Genomic DNA, 25,631 nt, shown 5'->3' on the forward strand with positions numbered 1-25,631 from the left:
TCTTTCACCTCCGCAATATCAGATTATAGATTTGCAGCATCATTAGTCCCGGAATTGGAACAACACCACCTACAATAAGGAATGCGTAATAGAAAGAAATTAGTTGCCACTTTTACTTGACTGGTAAATTCAATAATCTAAGAACCTAACGAAATTGGCAAGTTGAAACTACCTAACTCAATTCTCATGACTCTCGTCTCTAAGGTATACTGATGCTAGGATTTATACATGAGATATTTGAGATTGATCAAAGTTTAGATGTCAAGACGCAAGGAAGTCTTTCTACAGTATAGGGGTAACCGAATCGAGCCTCTAGTTACCTAAACCGAGATTGACCTGCTGGGAATTGGTGTATGCCCTAGAGGCAATATGTCATCAGTTCTGTAATATGACATATATTTCATTATAATACAAGGCATTTATGTTATTATGTGGATTGCGCTAAATTTTAATTTTACTTAATAACGTCCTTGGAATAGTAAGTCCAATATGTATCAAATATGACTTGATTGTGAGATCTTGTAATTACTGAACACTATTCATAAACGTCCTAGTCGGAGGATTATCGTTAATTAGGGACGACGATAATGCAGTTAGACTAGTGTGGGTGTTAATTGATGACCAAGTCTCAAGTCTCACAGGTCATGGATGTGGAGACATCGAGTCACATCACAGGTATACATTAGGAGTAATGAGTACTTGACTGACCCGCCATGCGACTGTTGCATGGGTTATTACGTGATTATCATTAGCAGATCTCATAGTGACTATAGCGCAATGTTTCTTTGACTTGAGGTCGCCATGAATTCCTACATGTAATGCCGTATACTTTGATCATGTCAAACACCACCGTAACAAGCCGGTTATAAAGACAGTTATTGGGTATGCCACGAAGCATGGAGAGGAAAGTGAGTAACCAAGATACGATTTGTCCTTCCTACATGAAAGGAGTGATATTTCACGGCCACTTGGTGGGTAAAGTCTAAAAGTGTAGCCAAATAAATCGATATAGAGATATCTAGCTTATTTGTTCTGATAGACTTACCTGGTAAACCAAGAAAGAGAGATTGAGCCATACAAGGATGACATCGATCATATATTGGGCTCAATAGAGATATAGAGGACAAAATGATTATATTGTATGGTAACATAGGTTACAAAAGGTTTATATGTGCTCCCCCGATTCTCTCACAAAATTGTAAATTCTGTCCTAGTTCATCACATGTTTTACCTTTCTGATAGTGCTAATAGTTAATCAATTTTCTTTTGGGGTGTAGATTGGGAGTTCTTTGATGTTGTTGATGTTGTATAGGGTAAATGGTCTCTTGATGTAAATCCTTTTGATTAATGAAATTCTCTACCATTTATCCAAAAAAAAACATAGGTTACAAAGTTTGTCGATAAATTGACTTTCCGATTACTTGAGTAAATGTATTGCTAGATGTCATTCACTGTTTGTAATATTGAAATAGAGGTTTCGATATTACAGTCAACGTAATCGGGAACCTACAGGGTCACACACTACGGCTAAATCGACGGGATAATTTTGAAACAATAAAATCGTCTAATAGTGATTTGATGATTTAAGGTGCGTCCGATTTAATCGGATATTTAATGATATTAAATTTGTCGATTTATTAGGCCCAATTTATTAGATTTATTGGATCGATGTATACACTAAAGCCAAACACATGGGACCCAAATTTGATGACACATGGCATTTGCATGACAAGCCACCAAGGGAAGGTGTATGGCTTACATGTGGAAGCCCAATTTGGGCTAATCCCACATTCGGCCAAGAAAGTTCAAGCGCCCGCCCGCCCCTAATCTCGATGCTTGTCATACACCGACAACAAAAGATTTAAATACAGAAGCCTCAAAATGATTGTTCCATACACGCAAGACATATTGATTCCAAGCTATGACAAAGGAATCACAATATGAAGTAAATCAAGAGATATTTTTAGTAAATATACGTGTATTTAGAATTTTTTTAGTCTAAAGTATGATTCGGGATTGTTACTTCAATATCAGAAGATTTTCCAAAAGATTGTTTGGTTTTGTCATATAGTTTTCATTTCTCCCAATAGAAATTTGCAATTTGGCCAAATGTTGACCACGTGTTAGTCTCAATTGGCTGCAAGTCTACGTTTGACCCCTTTGATTTTCCGCTGAAGAAGAGATTATATATGGGAAATTTTTTTTGAGGAAAGTCAACACCTATGGTTCAAATGTTCGGAGGACGTCATGCCACGGGATAGGAAAATCAAGTGCAACTACCCACGTTAGTAATATAAGTTATGGGAGATATTCCTCTTGTAATTTCGAGATATCGAATATAAAAGATTATTTTCATTTTCAACAAGTACGGTATTGAGAGTCGAATCTACATTCTCCTTGTGGGAATTAGAACCGCTTATTCTAATTGAATTGGTAGAAATCTGCATTATAATCTGTCTTAGATCTCGACAATATCTAATTATTCAATATTCTTGACAGCTCCATCCAAAAATAAAAAATATATGCGCCTCATTTATTTATGAATTCAATTCCAATCGGACGTATCGATCTCTTCTTGTTTATGATGTGCCTCGTGCCTCTGCTGTATCGTGTGGCAGTTTACGAACCACTGTGTTCGACTCGGAACCGTTGGAAGAGAGACGAGCAATATGCGTGAAGCCGAGGGTCGATGTGATCCATGTCCAAAGTTTGGGCTGGCTGCATCAGCTTTGGGCTTATTAGACCATAGAATGAACTTACGAAAGTTCACGTACCATAAGGCCTTGCAAAGTTCGACCTAAGAATCCATTTCTCCATTACTCTATTACGAGGAGGCTTCAATGTAATCGGGAAAAAAAAAATTATGCCCCATAAAATTGATTTACAGAATGATTGAACTTTGGCCTCTATACCGATGCACATTTCTTTTGAGAAAGAATCAAATTAATAATTTGATGCATGCCTATTTTACAACTTCCTAATCTAGCTAATAGCAACTCCCGATCATAACTTTCTTTGATCTCATCCATTATGTCTAAACTGGATGATTGCTACTGTATGCGGACATCAGCCACAACGCTTGGGCAGAAAATGGGACTGCACGATCATTGTTGGTGCTCAAATATTATTAAGGATCGGGAGGATTCAGAATTATCTGACATCTCCCTAATAGGCATCTATGTATCAAAGATCTATCCACATGATTGATATTCGATAGCAGAGAAGGTCGGAAATGGAAGGGATGGGGGCGTCCGTCTCGAGAATCTTGGCGACTTGATCTATCGTTGGTCGGGTATGTAGTAGCGGGTGAGAACAGAGAACAGCCATCAAGACATACTTCTATATGACCTCAAGAAGTGCTAAATCATCAAATATCCCTTTATTGTTTATGGATTTTATTATGAATATTTTATTGTTCATGGTCGAAAAGTTTCAAGATATTTTTTTGGATATTATTAATTATTTATTTTTCGTGTTATGACTAGATTCGGACTATGATAATGTGTTTGATTTTAAAGTTAAATAGAGTTGAATTTTGATTTTAATTGGATTGTAATGATTGTGTTTTTGAATTCTAAGAAAAAATGTGAAAAAGTAATGAATAGTTGAGAGAAACTAATAATTGTGTTGTTGAATTGTGAAAAAGATAATTGATAGTTGAGAAAATTTAATATTAAAAATTGAATTGAATGATTAAAAAAATTGAAAAAAAAAAAGAAAAAGTAATAATTGTGTTGTTGATTTTTGTTGTATTGTGTGTAGAGTTAAAATTTTAAAAATTTAATTGCAAAATTAAAGGGGATTGAAAAACTGTAATCCGTAATGAATATTTTAACAAGAAAATATAACGGGAGAGAGAGCGTTCATGAGGCTTGAGAGAGAAAGAAGAAAGTTTAGGGACAGAAAATCATGGGAGCACGGGGAAGTTGGTGGTTGAATTAATGAAAGTCTTAAAATTAATGATTGTTTGAATCTACATGGACAGTTGCCCCTTTTGAATGGAGGAAAATGGAGAGGAAGAAAAGGAAAGAGATGGGGGTTTTCATACATAGTGGCGTCTGATTTGCGAACTCTTAAATTACAATCTATTTATATATATATATATATATACATATTTGACAAGCCCAAAATAGGGTAAAATGGTAAAATCATTACTAATTCATACGTTAATGTACTATAAAAATATATATTATAAATAAAATATTCAAAGAAATATGAGAGAATATTTCAATCACTTATTGACGTATTATTAATAAATAATCATTTATACTTATATAAACTTATAATTAATTTAACAATTTTAAGAATTATAGCTAATCTTTTAAAAGTACAATTAAGTAAGTCTCTGATTCAAGTGATTTCAAATTTATATAATTTAATAAATAGAATATCGGTTATAATAAAGGCGTACAATCAAATTATGAAGTTTAAAAGTTTTGATAGGTTCTGACGAGTATTATTATTTCATAATATAGAACTAACGATTTTATTTAAAAATAGTCAAATTTTGAATTAATTTTTCTTAGAAATTAAATTGATAATTATAATAATATATATATTACATAATTCCTTATTTAAGAACTTTTGATATATATTATATATCCTTTATTAAAAGTTTGAATTTACTGCATAACATGCTAATGTAAACTATAAATTCATAACAATTATTCTTTTATAATCAAACTTTTATAATATAATTTTCTTTATAAGATCCATGCAACACACGATCAACTAGTGAATGTTACATTACTGGAAAAATAAGCCCGATACTATAAGATTACTTGGAATGTTATATTATCGTACTTCGTATTTATATTGTATTTTTTGAGACAGTATTTGATAATGTAATAAAATAGTGTTTGGTACAAAAATAAATTGATTGAAAAATGACATATTAAAATTTTTCAAAATCTTAATTTTGATATGAGTAATTATTTATTTACTTTATAACAAGTACATATAAATAAGTAAATAATAATATAAATTATATTTCTAAATAATAATAATAATAAAGGTTTACTTTATTTAATTTAATTTATAATAAATTATGAATATTTATAAAAAAAATAATGAATAATTTTTTACGTTTAATAATCATTATTTAAAAAAAGAAAAAAAATTAGAAAAGAAGACTTTGGCCGTCTAACTCGAGGGTGAGAGAGTCATATTAAAAGAATGGTTAATAACAAAAAAAAAGTACAAACTCTTCACATTTTAGCAATTTTAGTACTAACTTTTTTGCTTAACCTAAAAATGCACAAACTTTCAATTTGATAACAATTCTAGCATAGCGTCAAATTTTTCGTTAATTTGGACGGAATCAATGCCACATAGAACACCGACGACTTTGATCGGGGAGGAGGGGGTGATGGCCAGCGTCGTGGCTTCACCCGTCAAAATCGGGAGAATCCCCAATTTGAGGATTCTCCCGATTCCATGGGGTGAGAGCCTCGATTTTGGCCACCACTCCCAATTGGGGTCGTCGGCGCCCTCCGTGGCTTCGATTCCGTCCAAATTAACGGAAAATTTGACGCCATGCCAGAATTGTTATTAAAACGAAAGTTTATACATTTTTAAGTTAAGAAAAAAAGTTCGTGTTATAATTATTAAAATGTGAAAATTTTATATTTTTTTATTTTTAATCCTTACAAAAAAATATATTATTCTTACGAGGAAAATTTTTCCCTCCTAGACAGCAAAATTATGGAGCTCGGGAAAGCACGATTGGGATTCCCACCAAATGCGGAAAAGCTCGCGGATTGTGGAAGGGAATCTCAGATTATCGGGGAGAAGCTAAATTATGCCGATTACTTTTGTTTTTCAGCATTTTTATAAACTTGAAATACTGCTACGTAAATATTTTATTATTACATAAATGTATTTCCACCGATTTAAAAGATATCATTCTATCATTTTCACGATGACTCACACGTTATTCACAAATATCTCTATTACTATAAAGACAAAAGGCATTTTCATATCACTTTTGACATCGTTAGCCACGTGGTATTCGTTAAGTGCTATGTCAACAAAACTGATGAAAAATTGAACAGATGCTATACGGGGTAAAAAATGAAAGTTTGGACTCATATTAGATTGGAAACTACTTTAATGCATGACTGACGAAAATTTCAGAATTACGCTAATACATCACTAGGTACTGTATAATGCATGCTTCAAGAATAACGTTAAACTACTTATTATATTATTCGTGTGTAGCATGAGTGGACCTTTAGCCAACAAATATAATCAAGGGACCTGCAAGTTGGACAGATCCGAATTATCAATGGATAGGTTCTCACTTCTGAGTATTAAAATTAACTGCGAGAAGTCAATCTCTTGACGAGAAATTACATATCAACACATGTTTGAATCATATTAGATTAGAAACTGCTTTTAAGTTTGTTATTTAAAATATGAACTTTGCTAAGTACTAAATGCAAAATTTGCAGAAGATATTACGCTATTTTCAGGACTAAAAATCTCAATTAATTAAATATAATCATAGTTAAATATAATTGATATAAATCAGAAATCGGATAATGAAACTACCCTATCAAAATAAAATTTTAAAGAAAAGATATTAAGTATATGGCATCTATAAGTACGGGTAAATGCTCGGAAGTATGATAATTTGGTTGCGCAAATGTTCAAATTGTTTTTTCAACTGTCAAATATTTTTATATTTATATGGTAGTTTTTTACGCAAAAAAAATATATATGGTAGTTTGATATTTATATACATTGAAGACATATCATTTTCATATTTGAAAGTTATTTTAATCTTTTAATCAAATAAATTTTTAGCATGATTCCTTTTTCTATTTTGTGACTATTTAGAGTGGAACAGAAAAAGGATTTCGTCAATGCAAATGTTTTAGGACAAATAAGTTTGATCGATGGAAATTAATTAATTGTAACCTTTTGCTAAAATAGTAAGAAAAATCTATCAAAATCAGACTTAAAAGAATACATTAAGAGTAATGTACTTATATAAAGTTTTAGGAATTACATTTTTAAAAAAAGTGCACATTGGTTGATTATATAATTATTAAAACTTAAGTATATTAAAAAAGAAAAAGAAAGGATGATTAGGCGGCCACTTGTCATGCTTTGGGGAGCTAGGATTTGTAACTCTACTTTAACTTAACTAATTAATAATTAATGAAATATAAATAAATGATATATTGATAGATTCTTTTCGATTTATACTCTCATATTTGGAAGTTTAAAGAACCCCAATTGATTCAATTTGAGCTGGGCATTTAGCAAGCACACACTTAAGGACCTCTGAAAATATTTAAAGATCAAATAAAGAGTAAAAATATCTTAAAAAGTCTCGAATTGGATGTTGATTAAAATCATATTTGCATAGAAAAGAATTTATGGGGGAAAAATTGGGAAAGTCACTTTTTTTTTCATCGATGGTGACAATTTAACGGTCTAAAAAAAGTGATTGCACCAAAAAATAATTGAACTATAAAACTACCATATTAAAGGTACTTGCACTTGAATTTCCTAGTCACGTCACTTTAAAAAGTGATTGCACTATATAATGATTGCATCATAGAATTTCTTCTATGAGTATAGTGCATCGCGTACCTCAGCTATATCGCATGGCAATGTACTCGGAATCGGTGAAAAGAGACGAGCATGAATGCAGTCAACGGTACATGTGATCCATGCCCACAATTTTCACGTATGGATGTCCAGCAGTTTAGGCTGGGCTGATGATCAGCTATGGGCTCACCAGACCATACAGTATTTTTGACCATCCTGTAAATCGTTGCGAAGTTCAGACTACGAAAGAAAAATGCCCTGACCCATTATTTGCCTCTCTCCATTATGTAACAAAAAGAATTCAAAAAATAAAAAAATAAAACTCCGATTCGCCAAAAAAGAAAAAAAAAAACTCTGATGAAAATGATTTACACAGTTATTGAAACGTTCATTTTCCATGGACAAAAGGACGGCAGGGAAAGGGTAAAAACCAACCAACTTTAAAATTATTTTGATCTTAACTTTAATTTTAACTCAACACACTATATAATAAAAATACACATTTCTCAAGTCAAAAATTTTAACTTTAACTTTAACTAAACACACTATACAATACAAACACACGTTTCCCAAGTTAAATTTATAATCTTAACTCATTTGTCATTTTTCATAATCAAAATTAAAATTATTTTAACTTTAAATCCAAATACACCAATAAAGACGCAGAATGAAAGGCTTCTAGACGTGAGTTCTAAATGGTATGTGCAAAGAGCTCTTTCGTCAACCAATCACCACATGAATTACCTTTTCGATAAGTGTGAAGTACCTCGATGGTCCATTCCCACTCAAACAAGCCTCTGATCCCCTCTACAATCGGGGCAATGCACGGGGCACTCTGACCAGTACTTGTGATGAGCTCACAGACTAGCTCTAAATCAATCTCAAGTACCACCTATCGAAATCCGAGGCTCCACCAATGGTCCAGCCCAGTGAGCACCCCCCACAGGTTCAGCTATGACGGCTGATGCTATCCTGATATTGTGGGCAACACCGGACACGAATTCACCTTTCGCATGCCGAATCAGACCCCCACCACCTGCTCAAGGCACCATTCCTATTGAGCTGGTGGAGCTATCCATCTGATTAATTTCCATTCTCAATAATCTCTTGGCTCGATCATTTCCAGTGCATTTGATTTTAGAGTTAAAGTTTTGAATTTGTAATTTTGATTTTGATTGTGAAAAAAGACAAAAAAAAATATAAGGCATATGGACTCTACTAGTTTTGTTGTATAGTGTATTGGGTAGTGTATGAAATTGTATATTGAATAATATACGGGGCCCACTGGTTTGACTTTGGAAAAGTATGTTTTGTTATATAGTGTATTGAGTTAAAGTTAAAGTTAAATTTTAAACCGCGACTCCGAAATCAACCAGAACTCATTCCCAAGCCTTGAAAAAATTACTGGCAGTCTTTAAGTCGAAGAATCAATTTAATCAACTTACTAGTGATCGAAACTTTCGCCTCCACCTATGTACATTTCTCTTATCAAAGAATCAACTTAAATCGTTTGATGCATGTTTATTTTTACAATTTCCTAATCTATAGCGACTCCTGATCAGAACTTCCTCTAATCTCATCCCTTCTGTCGAGAATCGGATGGTCGCTCCTGGAGATGGACATTGGCCACTCTCTTGGGCGGGAAATGGGACTGTAGGAGTTGCTGGAACTCGAGTATGTTTCCACCTGATTGATCATGGATAGCAGAGAAGGTGGGCGGTCGGGGATGGAAGGGACCGGGGAGTCGGTCTCAAGAATCTTCACGACTTGGTCCATCGAAGGCCGAGCATGTAGCAGCGGGTGAGAACAGAGAACGGCCAGCAAAACATACTTCTCCATGACCTCAGGAGCTGCTAATTCAGGTATCCCTTCATCGACAACATCGAGGACCCTGTGGTCCCTAACTTGGGACCACGCCCAGTCTGCCAAGAGGAGCGTTTCCACGTCCTCAACCGAAATAACCGCATTCTTGCCACTCAGTAGCTGGAGCAGCACGACCCCGAAGCTGTACACATCACTCCTTTCTGTCAGCTGGCCATAGAGGGCGTACTCTGGGGAAACATATCCAAGGGTCCCAGCTACCCGAGTGCTCAGGTGGGACTGGCCATCAGGGGTGAACTTGGCAAGTCCGAAGTCAGCTAGTCTGGGCTCCAAGGTTTCATCCAGGAGTATGTTGCTGGCCTTTACGTCCCTGTGGATGATCGCAGGCTGGACCCCATAGTGTAGGTATGCCAGCCCACGGGCTGTCCCCAGTGCGATCCTCCAACGGGCAGGCCAGCTCAGGAGCTGGCACGAGGATGACCCAAAGAGATGGTCATAGAGGCTCCCATTCCGCATCAGGTCACACACTATTATCCTCTGGTGGCCTTCTAAGGGTAGTGTGGCTGTGCAGTAGCCCCTCAGGGCCACCAAATTCACGTGCCGAACGCTCGCAATGACTTCGACTTCGTGGCCAAAGACAGAATCATTAGCAGCAGCGCAGTTCTTGAATCGTTTCAAAGCCACTTCAGACCCATCCAGCAATGTTCCCTTGTAGACATTTCCATACCCACCTTTTCCAATTATATTCTCCCTAGAGAAGTTGTTCGTAGCTTTCTTGATCTCTTCGATTGTGAACCTAAATGGGAAAGCATTTCCATGGATAACTCCCCCCGACTCTGCCTCGGGTAGAGAGTCTGTGTTCTTCCTCCTTCTCCTCCTCCTCCTCAAGTGGCAAGCCCACAGAAGCCAGAGCACCGCCAATGCCCCAATTAACCCGTTAGTGCAGCCTGTCACAATCCCCCAAAAGACCTGCCCATGTTTGTGCTTCTTCTTGGCAGTGGAACTGAAATCAAGCCCAAACAAGCACCTGTACGTCCCTGAATCCGTTGGTCCAAATGGATTCACGACACCTGCAGCATAAACATATGGGTACCCACTGCAGTCGGACCTGTTCCCATTAAACGAGCCCTGAAGAGACGACCACGGCCCCTGAATGCTGTCCAAGCTGTTCATGCAAGACTTGCAAGAAGAATCATCCTCCAGGGATTGATTGCAAGAACTCGAGACATCGTTCAGTTTAGACTCTGGAACGAGCCTCTCAAAGTCCGACCGGGTAGAGATGTTCATGCAGGTCTCAGAGATCAGGCTGGTCTTGAACCCACAGGTTGATCTGACATCAAAATCATTTATGGCCGAGTTTATCACTCTCTGGTACGAATCCCAGCAGGCCTCAGAAGAGTTTTGGGGTGGGAAGAAGTATCCCGTGGTCCGAATGTAGTCCGACCGAACAAGCCAGAGGCCTTGAAGCACATAGTGGCACTCGGATTGGATATCAAGGAACTTGAGTGGTTGAGAGCTGCCATTGATGAGCCTCTCTAGAGCCTCAAAACTCATGGGACAAGAAGCAGCAGCAGCAGAACATCGAACGTCAGGTAAGCCAAAGCTTAGTACGAGTAAGAGGAACGACAAGAAGGGCATTTCTAGATGAAGGTGAACATGTTAGCACTATTCTTGCCGTTATGAAAGCATCCTTCGAACAGCTCCGATTAGATTATAAGGAAAGTCACAGGAGAATGATTTGTCTGGTTGAATTCCACTCAGCAATCAACAATAGAAAAATGTTTTTTTCATGCACAGGATGGACGGAAACAGCACAGAAAGAGCAATAACAACAAAAATGTCAAACCCGAGGAAACAACATTTGTAACAAAGTCAATAGGTTTAACAAATATGTGATTCTTTCATTGTGTTATGATATAGTTTTGACCAATGAGTACTGTTGAAATCAGACAATGACATGTCTGCTTTCTCCTCCTCTCCTTTCTTCTGGGCTCAACTTGGCAGTGGCAAAATTTACACCCATGTGAGAAATGTCAATATAAGGTGGTGCTGATTCCACGGTCAACTCAAGCCACTTCAATTTGTCAAACTCGAACCAAGGCTATGGCTTAGATTAGTTTAACTTTTGTCGTCGGAGCTCTTATACGGTGAATGTTCCATCTGTAGGTTCGAACTGACCCATTTTTAAAAAGAACCTGATTGGAACGGGTCCCGGAAGACGTGAACGCGTTGGAATGCTTCTCTTCAAGACAACTGCCAGTTATATGGATCGTTGACCGATCAGAATTGTTATATCCGCCATAGAATAGACCTTTTCAGACTTTGCAAGAGACTGGAACTGAAGGTCAACTGCTGGGGCTCTTCCACGAGGCGCCATCTCGACCCACTTGCAATCGAGCCAAGCTTTTTAAGGAGATCGAACCAAGCTCAAGTATCATGTGTGTTGAGCTAAATCGAGGTTATCCTCTCTCTTTTTTTCGTTGAATAATGCATATTTTTATTAATCAAAATGAAGAGTAAGCTACATAGTTACCAATGTTCGGATATCCTTAGAAAATACAGAGTGTTAAAATTTGACTCTAAGCCGAATTGGCCCAGATCATGCGCCAGAATGTTATCCGACCTTGGAATCCATGAACATTTCCAGTCTATAAGGCAGTTCAAAATAGAAATAATATCCGATACTAAACTCCTAATCTCCCACGGAGAGGTGTGTGGGTGCAAAATGGCATCTACTAGCATCAGTGCGTCACAACGAAGCCAGATCTTCGTGAACCCTCTTTCTGTAGCTATTGAAAGTGCAAGGAGTGTAGCTCGGGCCTCCGCTTGAAGTGGCGTGTCCTCGTGTGATATCTTAAACCATGAAAGTGTTGGAAGACTACTTGGGTGTTGAAGGACTCCTAATAGGCATGAGGTGGTATTTCGCCAGGACTCGTCCGTGGTCAGGGCCTGTAGGTTCTTGTGAAGGTTCGAGCTGCAGGGGCGGAGCGAATGAGTTTCCTTCTTGGTTTCTTGTATTTTGGCCTCTTTTGATGTGCTCAATGTAGCAGCTTTTGATTCTCTTGATAGTTTGATGGAGGTCTCTTGGTTTTCCTGCATATAAGACATCATTACATGAGTTCCATAACTGATAGAGAGTTATAGCTGCATATAAAGAGAATTTCGCTTTATCCGCATAGTTTGATAACATCGTATGAGGGGGGCAAGTAACAAAATTAATCAGGTCCTTGATATGGGTGTTCGGTATAATGCTTGACTGAATATCCCATGATGATTCCCTCCAAGTAACACGATAAAATATACAGTCTCCGTAGAGATGGTCTAATTTATCAGAACTAGTTTGGCAAAGAGGACACGTGATGTTTTCTTCGCTAAATCAGGGGAGACATTCACTGGCTATTCTCCAAAGATAGAGTTTGAATTGGTCATGGATTTTCAGATTCCAAATGGTTTTCCATTTGATTTCATTGTTATTTTGGAATCTGTGCTTTTGATCAGTTAAGTAGAAGGATTCGACCGAGTGCTTCCCTGACGAGTTAGGAGTTTTCATATTCCAGTTTGAAGGTTATCCTTTTATTATTACCCTCTGCAAGGCACCTTATGAATCTGCAGGGCACCTTATTTTCAACCCATTTCATATTCCAAGCTCAAGTAAAGCTCGTCGATAGATAATAGTCGAGTCCAAGAGCTGGACACTGAACATGACGGCCTAGTTTCCAGCTCGAGTTTCGCTGATCTAATTGAGCGTGAGTCCGTCAATGCACGGCTCGGTCTCAATAAATAAAATGAAACTTATCCTTCAAGAAGAAGAAAAACTATCACAAAACAACTAGAATAACAGATCGAGGATCTGTCTTGACTTTGACGAACTTGGGAGTGTGCATTTGTTTATTGATAATCAAATGTCTCTTGATTGTTCCATCCAATAATGAGCCCCAGCTGTTCCAATTTGAAGACATGATATACTAAAATACTGGCCAATTGCGTTGGTAAAAGTCCCATCGATGTGCACGATGGAATAAAGATAATCCGGCGTTATTAGTAAACTGATTACGTCGTGCTTAGGATTTTGTGGGTTCACACTTCACTGCAAATTACAATAATCTATCACACTGGGCCCGATCAATAGTTGTTTGGTTTTCAAGTAAAAAATTTTACTTTATCCAATAGAACTCTATTCTTTTTAAAATTCAACACTGCAATAATTACTGTTTGTCTTTTTTTATTTAATAATAATTTTTTACTCATACTTTTTCATAATCATTTTTATAATTAATTTTTTAATAATAAATTTTTCATTTGCTTTCACATCTATATATACATATATATATATATATCAACACTTGTAATCATTACATATTTATCAACAATTGTAATCATTACATAAAATCAAGTTAAGTTGAATCATGATTCAACTCGAAAACCAAGCGCAAGCTAATCGATTTGTCGCAACATTTTGGGCTAAGAATTCATAAACATCGGGGTATACAGGCCTTGTTTGGGCCTAGTCCACTCTGTTCGTCGAAGACCATTAGCAGTTGGTCATTACTTCGATATATCAAGTCGACCCATGGCTGTTATTTCTGACAGCGAGTTCGTAATTTAAACAACTGAAGTTAATAGAGTTTCCGAGGCAGGCAGTTGAGAGTGATAAAGATGTCCGTTTTGTATTTGGCTCACTATATATATTCACCATTTTTTTTGATGAATTATATATATATTCACCATGTTATTCCCTTTCGGGCACAACTCGATAAAATTATAACACAGGGCTGATCAGCTTTGGGCTCATCGGCCCATAAAGCGAATCACACAAGCAAAGCCCGGGCCCTTTGTTTTTATTAGTACTTGGATGGTCCCTCCTACAGACCAGCCACGGGGGGCTGGCTACTAGAGAGGATGAGAAATGGCACCACATGAGTTGTCGGAGCTCGAAGACCTATCCACCTGACCGATATTCAGTAGGTTGGTGGTTAGGGATGGAAGCGACGGGGGAGTCCGTCTCAAGGATCTTCACGACTTGCTCCATCGAAGGCCGCGCATGTAGTATCGGGTGAGAACAGAGAACAGCCAACAAAACATACTTCTCCATGACCTCAGGAACTGCTAAGTCTGGTATCCTTTCGTCAACAACATGAAGCACCTTTTTGTCTCTAACTTGGGCCCACGCCCAGTCCGCAAGAAGGAGGATCTCCCGGTCCTCAACCGAAATAACCGTTTTCTTCCCGCTTAACAGCTGGAGCAGCACGACTCCGAAGCTGTACACATCGCTCCTTTCTGTCAGCTGGCCATAGAGTACATACTCTGGGGCCACATATCCGGGGGTCCCGGCAACCCGAGTGCTCACGTGGGAAAGGCCCTCAAGGGTGAACTTGGCAAGTCCAAAGTCTGCCAATTTGGGCTCAAAGGCATCGTCCAGGAGTATGTTGCTCGCTTTCACGTCCCTGTGGATGACAATGGGCTCCGCCGCATTGTGTAGGTACGCCAGCCCACGGGCTGTCCCGAGCGCGTTCCTCCAACGGATGGGCCAGCTCAGGAGCTGGCCTGAGTATGAGCCAAAGAGATGGTCATAGAGGCTTCCATTCCGCATCAGGTCACACACAATTATCCTCTGATGGCAGCAGCACAGTTCTTGAACCTTTTAAAAGCCACTCCGGACCCATCCGGTAATATTCCCTTATAGACGTTGCCATACCCTCCTCTGCCAATTATGTTCTCCCTAGAGAAATTATTGGTAGCTTTGTTGATATCTTCAATTGTGAACCTCTCTGGAAAGCTTTTCTGTCGATAATGTCCCCCGACTTCACCTCAGTGATAGAGTCCATCTTCTCCTTCTTCCTCCTCCTCCTCAAATGCCAAGCCCAGAGAAGCCACATCACCACCAACGCCCCGAGTAATCCATTAATGCAGCCCGCCACAATCACCCGGAGGATAACCCTTTGTTTCCGCCTCTTCCTGGCGCTGGACCTGAAATCGAGCCTAAACAAGCACCTGAAGGTCCCAGAATCCGTCGGGCTAAACTGGTTCACGAAACCAGCAGCATAAACAAATGGGTATCCGCTGCAGTCAGACTCGTTCCGGTTGAATGGGCCCTGAAGGGATGACCACCAACTCTGTATGCCCTCTACACTACTCTTGCAACCTTGGCAGGGTATATCATCCTCCAGGGACTGATTACAAGAATTGAGGACATCTTGTAGTTTTGCTTCCGGAATGAGCCTCTTGAAGTCTGATTGAGTGGAGATGTTCAGGCAGGTATCCGAGATTAGGTTGGTCTTGAAACCACAGGTCGACTGGATATGGAAATCATCTATGGCCAAGTTGACCACTCTCTGGTATTTGAGCCAGCACGCCTCAGAAGAGTTTTGGGGCGGGAAGAAGTATCCTGTGGTCTGGAGGTACTCTGACCGTACGAGCCTGAAGCCTTCAAGGATGTACTGGCACTCGGTCTGGATATCAAGGAACTTGAGCGGCCGATCGGAGCTACTGACGAGCTTCTCTAGAGAGTCGAAGCTCATGGGACAATAAGCAGAAGCAGAGTGGTCCTTGGTCAAGGACATCGACCATGGGGAACACCAAAACCTAGGACAAGGAATAGGAAAAACAAGAAAGGCATCTGAGAAGAGGGAGGTCTACGTTCTAGCACTATGATTGCTTACTACAATACATTCTTTGAGGGGCTCGGATGGGGTTATAAGTAAAGCCGCGGGAAAATGACTTCGCGGATTCAATTCTGCACAGCAGTGACCAAGAAATGCTTTTGACTGGCACTATATGTATGGAAAACAGACTGAGAAAGAGGAATATACCAATAGATGTGCATTTCAGGAAATCATTGGTTACCATAAGGTCAAAAGTCATAGGATAAGGCAAGACATGAGATTTTTTTATTTGTGATATAGTTTTTGACCAATAAGTACTGCTGAAAACACGGCATATGGATGTGTATGCCGTGACCTCTACTTTGGCAGTGTCGAACAACACTTCGTGATAAACGTCCATAAGGGGTGGTTCATCGAGCACCGAAGCCACTTGAATTCATTAAACTCGTGAACTGAGATTGATTGCAGAGAAGAGCATTCTTACTATCATTATCAAATGTCTTGTACAGCGAAAGATCATACCCGGTATGTTACAAGCAACGCATTCCTAGAAACAAGGGCTGATAACTTAGGACGTTCCATCCTAGAATTATGATGAAGCTTTTTGCTCTTGTTTTATGGACATGAAAGGTAAGAGATTAACTGTAAAGGGTGACCAATCGTATGGTCCGCCCAAACTGGATATATTTTACATAAGATTTAGGGAAACTATACCAGGGAATATACCTTTCCAGACTTCGCATAATTGGATGATAGGTGCAAGCGAAGCAAGTCGAACAACGGGCAGCAGCTCAATCGGGTCAATAAGGCAGCTGTTTTGTTGAACTTTGTTCGATAATATGGTCCAACATATATATATTGATTGGTTATGTATCGCGTGCTACCCATTTCTTTAGCCCGATTAAGTGATCAATTAGTTTTTTAAAATTATGGGTCTATGGACATCTCGTTAGAGTGTGTGGGATTTAATGTGCAGATAGCATGAGTGTTTTCTGATTCCATGATAGGCAGAATTAGATATTATACTAACTTCGATTGCTTAACCGCAATTGAGGGGGTTATGGTCCTCGGGTCGCGCGCCTTACACATAATATGTGTTAAATCTCTTATCCCATCAATTGAGATTTAAGACACTTCTTCTTGTCTAATCCCCTTTAAGGGAAACGGAAGGGGAGAGGATGAAAGGGGTGTCAAATGTGTAGACCCGGAAGGCCGATAACCCGAGTATCGACTTCGACTCTCAACAATGATTTCAGGTACGCTCTCGACCCGATGACATCACATGTAAGATCATTGAGCTGACAGTTTTATCTCAACTCAACCCTTTTTTATCGTTTGATATTCCAAGCTTTATTGGCTAGCTCACGATCCTAATGGAGCCAAGCGAGTAAAGAGGATCATCAAACGATTCTATCTCAGCTGAAGAGCTGGAGCCCGAAAATGATGCTCCATCGAGCTGCAGCCAAGTTCCAAGCTTCAAGCTAGAGTTTCACTGATCTATTCAAGCGCGAGGTCAGCTGACGCATGGCATGACTACAAACAACCGATCAAGATTGAAGAATAGTCCACTTTGCCAAGGTTTGAACTATCCCTTTATATATGTATATTCTTGCGGAAATTCTTATAATTTGTTCCTTCAGGTCATCAGCATTGCAGTTCACACAGGAAAATCTTTCCTCTTTCCTTTCACATTTCACCCGATCAACATTTCAGATAAAGAATTTCGTCAAACCAGGAAGCCCCGGACATGACGGGCTCAAAAAGCGTACTTATTGACTGATCCTACTACTGAAAATGGACGTATATGTAACTATTTTCCAGGGGAGCAAAGGAAGAAACCCGCGAGTATGGGCCCCCGTGTGATTCTAAGTGGACAGGGTGAAAGAGATAGATCAGACCACCTCACATATGGGAGTCCAGTTCCCAACCGTTCCCGAATCATTGATGACGCTGGATCAATATAGGGCTCATGATTCGATGGCCTATGAGGCGTTCATAAACGGCACGTTAAGGTTACCCCGTGACATACATGTGTGTTTTTCTTCTTCCTCCGTTCCATTTATTGCACAAGGAACAGAGACTGTACCACGGTGCAGATGTCCATCTGCATAATTGCACGACACTTATGTTTGATAAATGACAAGCAATCACTCCCTATCCCCATCGAAGCCTATTCTACTTTCCCGAATAAGCCAGAACGAATGCCGATGATTTGGTCAGCTCCAAAGGTCTCTAACCTTCCAATCGACGTGTTTCCTTATGCCTCTTTGATTGGACAGGCTGAATTCGGTGACGGCTAAACAAGGTAAGTTCCCGTGCTGCGGGTTTTTGAGTCTCATCCACTTTGACTGTGGACTTACTCGTGCCTCCTTGTTAATTAAATCAAACACGGATTTACTTGTTTACGTACAAGAAGCATCTCTTTGCAATTGGAGGCTGTAATATTTTCGTGGACATTAAGACAACATGTAAACAAACATTATATATATGTTTTTCATTTATTATTGTGGTCTATTATTAGCAAATAATCTAAATAATATTCACCAAACCCTTCTTTTTTTGTGCCAAAATTTATTCACCAACCTGGAATAGAAAAAGGAAATTCTCCAATATATTCACGAAATTTCGGGCAAACCACGAATTGAGGGTCCCTAATTAATTTTGTTTGCCATAAAAACGTCGGGTTGTTGACCTAAACAGAAAGGTCCGCACTGGGGACAAAAGAACATTCTTCATCAGCTTCAAGACAATACACATGTACATATACACATCTATATATAACTAAAATTTAGTTGGGTACATAATAAATGAGATTGGATGCATAATAAATGCTTTAAAAAATAAACAAAATTATGGAAAAAGAAAATTAAAGATAAATGTATCTAAATCTCCTACTCACTATATATAATAATTAAAAAGAAATTTAAAGAATATGGAAAAAAAATTTAAAACAAAGAATAATAATTAAATATATTTAATAAATGCAATTAAATGTACCTAAATCTCTTATTAAATACAATTAAGAGAAAATTTTTGTTGTAATTTCTTAATTATATATAAGTGATAAATGTATATAAACAATTAACTTAACGTGACATTATAAAAAATGAACCTAGCTTATAGCAATTGATATAAAAATTTCAATATTCTTACGAATATTAATTTAAGCATATATATAATACAAACTAAAATTGTGAAGCAAATTAAATAATTTGACACGACATAATAAGAATGTTAATTACAAAATTATAATTGAAATATTGAAATGTATTCATGCAACTCTATTGAAAATTAATTGATCATTGAGAACTTTTATTTTCAATGATAATAATACTAATTAGTAAATTAATATCTCAAACTGTGATAATTATTATTTGTACAAAATATAAATATATGAATACAAACCCGTACAACGCACGGGATTGAACACTAGTTATATATATTTTTTGATTTAATGAATTTTGATGAACTAGTATAAATAAGTATTTGATCTTTTATATTAGGCCACAAGGCAACATTAGCGTCGAGCGCATTAACACGAAACCATTTGAACCGAAGATGAAGTGATGAGCTTTTGCAGTAGGTCTGGATTATTGGTCATTTCTATTAGCAATTGACAACGATATCGGACTCGAAACTGTCTTGATGATGGCTAGGGTGTTTTCCAAATAAAATAAAATCAATTGGATCTCAGATTTTTATTTTATGTGGTTGGTCGTATATATGAAACTAAAATAAAAATACCAACCACCACCCTATTCAAAATTTAATGCAAGTAATGAAGCTGCCTGCAGCAAGAAATGTATATATTGCTTTCTTTTTTCTTTTCGAAAGTTTTGGCTCCATAGACTCACTGCAATAATCAATCCGATGTTCGAACTCCATGCCAGCCTTAAATTAAACACGATCGGAAAAACATCTCTTGGAACTGCATAATCATACGACTCAAGTGAGCACGGTCCGCATACCATAAAGAAACGGCGCCATTTCCTTGGAGTCGGAGGCTGCGGACCCCCCCCCCCTTGTGGGGGATCAGCATGGTTCGATACTGAAGATTATTGTTTTCCCTTTAGGAAGATGAAAATCAACCAGACAGATTGATCTCTTCACGAGAGAAGAGAACCATTGGGTTGGGCATGCATGTAATGTGTCATATACAAACCAATATGATTAAACTTTTTGGATTCAAATCTTATGAAGATAGAAAATTTACTATCGGGAGAGTATTTATTGGCTAACTCAGCTCAAATATAAATTGATCCGGGATCCCATTCCTAAAATGAACACAAGGCTTGTTATTACAGAGGAAGAATAAAGTCTTGCGGGGCCCACACAATTTAATTCTGCAACAATCTCTTACGGAATCATCGTGTCTTCTCTTCTTCCATGGTGCAAAATTCATGCACACCCCTTCTTCCATTTGGTAAATTTACCAAACGAGGGAAGAAAACGATTTCAGTCAAAATATAGAATCCAGAATCTCCACTAGAGTCTCGTATAAGCGCGTATCTTATAGAGTAACGATTGTCGATTCGATAAATTTCATGCCTCTCGAATAATCCAAGGTAAGCGGCACCCGACAAAGTTCGTACCTTTGGCCGAGTTAAACAAATTACATATTAAACTCTGCAGTTGCTTATGGCATGGTCATGGATGGTTAGGACTGGAAGGACGCATTGGCTCAGTGTTGAGATTCAAAGGAAAGTCGGGAAGAAGAACGAGACAGTGAAACAGAGAGGGAAAGAGGTCGAAGAGCAGAGGTGCCACGTGTCAGAAGCCCAGAAAGGCGCCTGCTCCCTCCCACCCCGTTCTTCCGGGGAAGCTTTGAGTCTCATGTCATCATCATCGTCATGTAATGAAATGACGATACAATGAAAGGAAGAAAGGGCAAAGAACGGGGGAAGGAGGCCCAATTGTAATAAAGCGCACAGACACTACACACACTCTCTCTCTCTCTCTCTCTCTCTCTAACTCTGTGGGTGAGACTGTCCATCAATGGCAATGGTGGCTGTGGATCACAATCCTCCTCCGACATAGTTGCTCCAGGCAACAACACAGCAGAGTTCGCTCTCTCTCTCTCTCTCTCGTGTCTATTTTTGAAGCAAAGCGCCCACATTGCTAGCTGCTGTCTGGTAAACCACTCGCTTCTCTTTCCATTAGACCGATTTTCTCGTTTCTTTTGTTAATCCTTATCTTCTCCGAATGAGGGAGAGAAAGAGGAGGAAGTGCGTATGCATCTGTGTGTGTGTGTGTGTGTTTGAGTGTTCATGGTGGATGATAAAGTGAAAATGGGTTCTGGTTCTTCCTTTCCATATTACGCTGGGCTGCACCTCCATGTTCTCTCTTTTGGGTATCGTTTTCTTCATTGATAACTGCTAAAATCATCCAAAGTTTCGATTTTTTCTGGTGTTTATGCTGTTTTGGCTCGTGGGTCCTGTTTCTCCATCGTGGTGATTGTTTGATCGTGAAGCATGCTGCTTATATACTTGTTTGAAAAGGCCTAAGCTATAGTTAATTTCGAACATCGCAGCATGGCACGATAGCCTCATAAATCTTGTCTCCATGATGTGGACATGACAGTGATCTGATTGCAATCTACCAGAAATTGTCTTCGTCAAAGCCTTTAAAAATCAAATTTTGACTGATAAATTAGAGAGGGGCTTAAAGAAGATCTCTGATTGTGCATTCCTTCAGACCTTGACCATGTAACTATATCTTCGATAGCTTCTGCTTAATTAGTACCCACGGCGGCTTTATTGAACTTCCCTCATGGATGTACTATGTAGCTTTGGAGCTTGTCATCTTCGTTCAAGAAAAAGAAACTACGTTTTTGCGTTGCATGAATCACGTTTATTCTATTCTAGGACAGGGAGATATCCAATAATGTGTTTCTTTTCCGTTTCATTTGCTGTATGTATGATCACCCCAGACTCTTCTTGTTCCTTCTTTGGCATGTCATGAACTTTGATCAGTTGATTTCCAAATTTTATCCTTGTTTACTTGAAATGGACAGACACGTCAAGTAGTTCACACTTTCAGTCAGGAAGTGGAAAATTTTGAGCTTCTATGAACCTTCGGAGTCACTGTTATTTTTCTTTCCATCTTTTGCTAACTTGGAAATTTTTAACTATCAATATATTCTTTCTTCAGGGAACATGACGAGGAGTATTGTAAGGTCCCTATAAAGGTACTGGTTGGCCCGGGAAAAACAAAAAACCGATTAGCTCTTCTCTCTGCATCTGCTTCGGCTCAAGGTAGCTACTTTAATACTTAGTATATCTTTTGGTATCATCTATATCGAGACTGCATTCTTCACATATACTTTTTTCTAGACTTGAGAACTCTAGAAATGGAAAAGGAGAAAAAAGATGGGGCATCGCCTCGAGGGGTGTTAGAAGCCTGCATGAATTGCTCGGGATCAGTTCCACCTTCCGCTAAGAACAGCAGCGAAAAATCTGCACCAGTTAGCTGCACAGGATCAAAATCACTTTCTCGATGGGGCAAGTTCTTCAAGCTGTGGAAGAGAAGATCGATTATGCGCTTAGCCTCCTTCCCTCCTCTCACCATAACAAAGATGTCCAAGGGAAAGAGCGGAAGTGAAAGAGAGGAAATCCCTCCCGTACTTAGTGAGATTTATAATTTCAAGTCTACCTTAGAGCACTTCAGCTTGTCTGATCTAGCGGCTGCCACCAACAACTTTAGCCCCGGTACATAATTTTCACATTCTTAAGAGAATGTAACTGTCTCTGTTACTTTGTCTGGTTTTGTAGAGAAATCGCTCCAATGATGTTATGACAGAATTTTGGTGAATGTTCAGTCTGTATTTATTGTCAGTATCATCATGGTATATTTGTTTAGCGTTTTCTCTATATGCAGATATATTACCTTTGCCTGCTAGGTTGTTAGAAAGTGGGACAAATATAGTTTTGCATTACTGTTTTCCTGAATAGGACTGCACTCTACAAAGACGTCTTATAATAAGAGATGTCTTGCAAAGTGCAATAACATATTCTTTTCATTATTTTCCCTTGTTTACGATATGGCAAAATAATGTAAAAATGGAAAATTGGAAGCGGTTTTCTGAACTGAACAGACTTATATGAATGAATATCAATTCATTCTTTCTTGATTTGGTTTAGTCTCTTTGAAACATCTTTTCTTGTTATAAGAACAGAGAAGTAATTTAATATGCATAATGATCCTGCCATTTTAAGTGCCATTACTTTTTGTAGATAACTTAATCGGGAAAGGTGGCTACGCCTACGTATACAAAGGTCGTCTGCAAAATGGGAAGTATGTGGCTGTAAAGAAACTAACGAAGGGTTCTGCTGATGAGAGGACAGCGAGCTTTCTCTCGGAGCTCGGGATCATAGCCCATGTCAACCACCCAAACACTGCAAAGTTAATTGGCTGTGGAGTTGAAGGGGGAATGCATCTAGTCTTTCAGTTATCTCCGCTAGGAAGTTTAGGGTCCATCCTTCATGGTTCGTATTTAATAATATCTTGTTATACACTTGTTATGTCCTGATTACTGCACATTTCGGACTAGTAACTTTCTCATGCAGGTGTAACCGTTGCTTCTTCAGGCTCAAAGTCAAAAGTTAAGCTAGACTGGTGTAAACGGTATAAGATCGCCCTGGGAACAGCTAATGGCCTGGTTTACCTTCACGAGAGTTGCCGAAAACGAATCATTCATAGAGATATCAAGGCTGATAACATCCTTCTCACTGAGGATTTCGAGCCTCAGGTATAGCTTTTGGGCTGTGATCTTCTTGTCTCATTCCACGAATTTTGTCATGAAGGACTTGTTCCAAAGGGAAGCTTGTTCGTCGAGCTCAAGTGCTACAGTTGTACTTATAGAATGCCTCTTTATCACATTATCTTTTCGATCATTAAGTGTACATGTGAAGCATGCATTTTGTTCTGACAAGGCTTTGATGTAATTATCTGCAACTTCAGCCGACATTCTGGAAGCTAGAATATTCCAAGACCTTATTTTATTGCTTTCATTGTCGGTTGTGAGTGTGCCGGGGCCTAAGCCCCCTGTTACGGAGAAGATGGTAACTGGATTTATGATATGTCCAACTTATTGAGATATGTTTCGAGACGCTGTGCTACTTTAATACCATTAGAGAATGATACGTTACTTGATCGAGACGAGTCCGATATAATAACAATATCTCAGTAATATCGGCACAATTAATGTCTTATCCGTGGTACACTAAAACTCTCGATCCATTGCAGTTTCTTGCTATGGAAGTTCAATCATTAGGAGGAAGATATTTCTTGTTATTCTTGGCTGCTGATTACTCATTTTGATACAGATCTGCGACTTCGGGCTTGCCAAGTGGCTTCCAAAGCAGTGGACTCACCATAATGTATCAAGATTCGAGGGAACGTTCGGGTTTGTGGGGCTATCTCCCTTTCCTTATTTCTTTTCCTTTATACAGTAAAAACATATTGACAAGCTGTCGTCTTTTACGTTTATTTGGTGGCAGCTATTTCGCCCCGGAGTACTTTATGCATGGGATAGTTGATGAGAAGACAGATGTATATGCTTTCGGAGTTCTACTGCTGGAACTCATTACAGGGCGAAAGGCATTGGATCACTTACAGAGAAGCGTAGTCCTCTGGGTATATTCTTCCTATCCATTACTCGGGTTCATTTTCCTGTTTTTTAGGATATTAAGCATGATTATTTGTCTGATGGGCAATTTAATTGGGTATTCTTTAGTCACTTAAAAAGCTAATTTTCAACTTATTAACTGGCTTCGAAAAATTGGGAGTTTGATATTGCTGCCCTTCGTTCTTGTAGGCAAAGCCTTTGCTTGATGAGAATGCAGTCGCGGACTTAGTCGATCCTTCCTTGGGCGATGAGTACGACCCAGAGGAGATGGATTGGGTCATTATGACTGCTTCTTTGTGCATAGAGCAATCTCCCATTTTGCGGCCTCGAATGCATCAGGCAAGTAATAAATCTGGAATTGCTTTTCTCGAAACTCTGATGCGCATCATTGCACAAAAGGATAGCTTTGCACTTTGACTGTTGTTGGAGAAAATATCGAGTTTGAAGCAGAACAGCCTTCACTGTTCGCTAAATTGTTTGTAGGTTGTTGTGTTGCTGAAAGGCGACCAGGCTGCTGCAGAGGATAGCGAGGAATGGCCAAGGAAGTCCGTTCAGAGAACATACTCAGAGGAGCTGTTGGACGCGCAAGAGTACAACTCAACAAGGTACTTGAGCGACCTCAGAAGGCACAGGGAGGTAGCTTTGGGTTCTTGACCCCTCAGCCTCTTTCAGTCAGCTGATGGTAGTTTGGTAGAGTGTGGAAACTCCGCCAATGTCTGTAACTCATGTTGAAAAAGGAATCATTTAACTGAGGCTGCTTTTAACAGCATTTGTAAGGACCGAGTTTACTTATTGATCCGAAGCTCGTAGGGGTCGACTGGCGTTATTAGTGTTAACATTAGATCTCTAGACTCAGTAAAACCAGATGCTCTCGAGTGCTCTGTAAAAGAACTCCGATCCGCTCTGAGAGGGAATTGTGACTGAATCCCCTCTGTTGAAATTATGAGAAAGACACTTGGGTAAGTAACTAGACTGTTATCTTCTGTTCCGGGTTTTTGTGGTGTTACTCGATCTGGAACCTA

At 38.8% G+C, this 25,631-nt stretch overlaps 2 protein-coding genes and 1 pseudogene across 6 annotated transcripts; 1 reads left to right on the top strand and 2 right to left on the bottom strand.

Moving 5' to 3' along the window:
• Positions 1 to 8,887: 8,887 nt before the first annotated feature.
• LOC116196986 (probable LRR receptor-like serine/threonine-protein kinase RKF3) lies at positions 8,888 to 11,213 on the bottom strand. The gene has a single exon (XM_031526968.1). The coding sequence runs from the start codon at positions 11,017 to 11,019 to the stop codon at positions 9,103 to 9,105; it is 1,917 nt and encodes a 638-aa protein (XP_031382828.1). The 5' UTR covers positions 11,020 to 11,213; the 3' UTR covers positions 8,888 to 9,102.
• A 2,922-nt stretch (positions 11,214 to 14,135) lies between these two features.
• Positions 14,136 to 16,381, bottom strand: LOC116197710 (annotated as a pseudogene).
• Positions 16,382 to 20,227: 3,846 nt separating this feature from the next.
• LOC116194895 (receptor-like cytosolic serine/threonine-protein kinase RBK2) lies at positions 20,228 to 25,592 on the top strand. Of its 5 annotated transcripts, XM_031523830.1 has the most exons (10): positions 20,228 to 20,548; positions 20,645 to 21,115; positions 22,134 to 22,237; positions 22,316 to 22,690; positions 23,216 to 23,467; positions 23,549 to 23,730; positions 24,308 to 24,387; positions 24,482 to 24,617; positions 24,799 to 24,948; positions 25,093 to 25,592. In XM_031523830.1, the coding sequence occupies exons 4-10, from the start codon at positions 22,333 to 22,335 to the stop codon at positions 25,261 to 25,263; spliced, it is 1,329 nt and encodes a 442-aa protein (XP_031379690.1). In that variant the 5' UTR covers positions 20,228 to 20,548; positions 20,645 to 21,115; positions 22,134 to 22,237; positions 22,316 to 22,332; the 3' UTR covers positions 25,264 to 25,592. The 5 variants fall into 5 exon arrangements, with proteins under 5 accessions (XP_031379690.1, XP_031379681.1, XP_031379697.1 ...); XM_031523821.1 differs by having other exon boundaries at positions 20,228 to 21,115; XM_031523837.1 differs by having other exon boundaries at positions 20,228 to 21,045.
• Positions 25,593 to 25,631: the final 39 nt, after the last annotated feature.

Source organism: Punica granatum, chromosome 1 (genome assembly GCF_007655135.1).
Source record: "Punica granatum isolate Tunisia-2019 chromosome 1, ASM765513v2, whole genome shotgun sequence".
NCBI lineage: Eukaryota > Viridiplantae > Streptophyta > Magnoliopsida > Myrtales > Lythraceae > Punica > Punica granatum.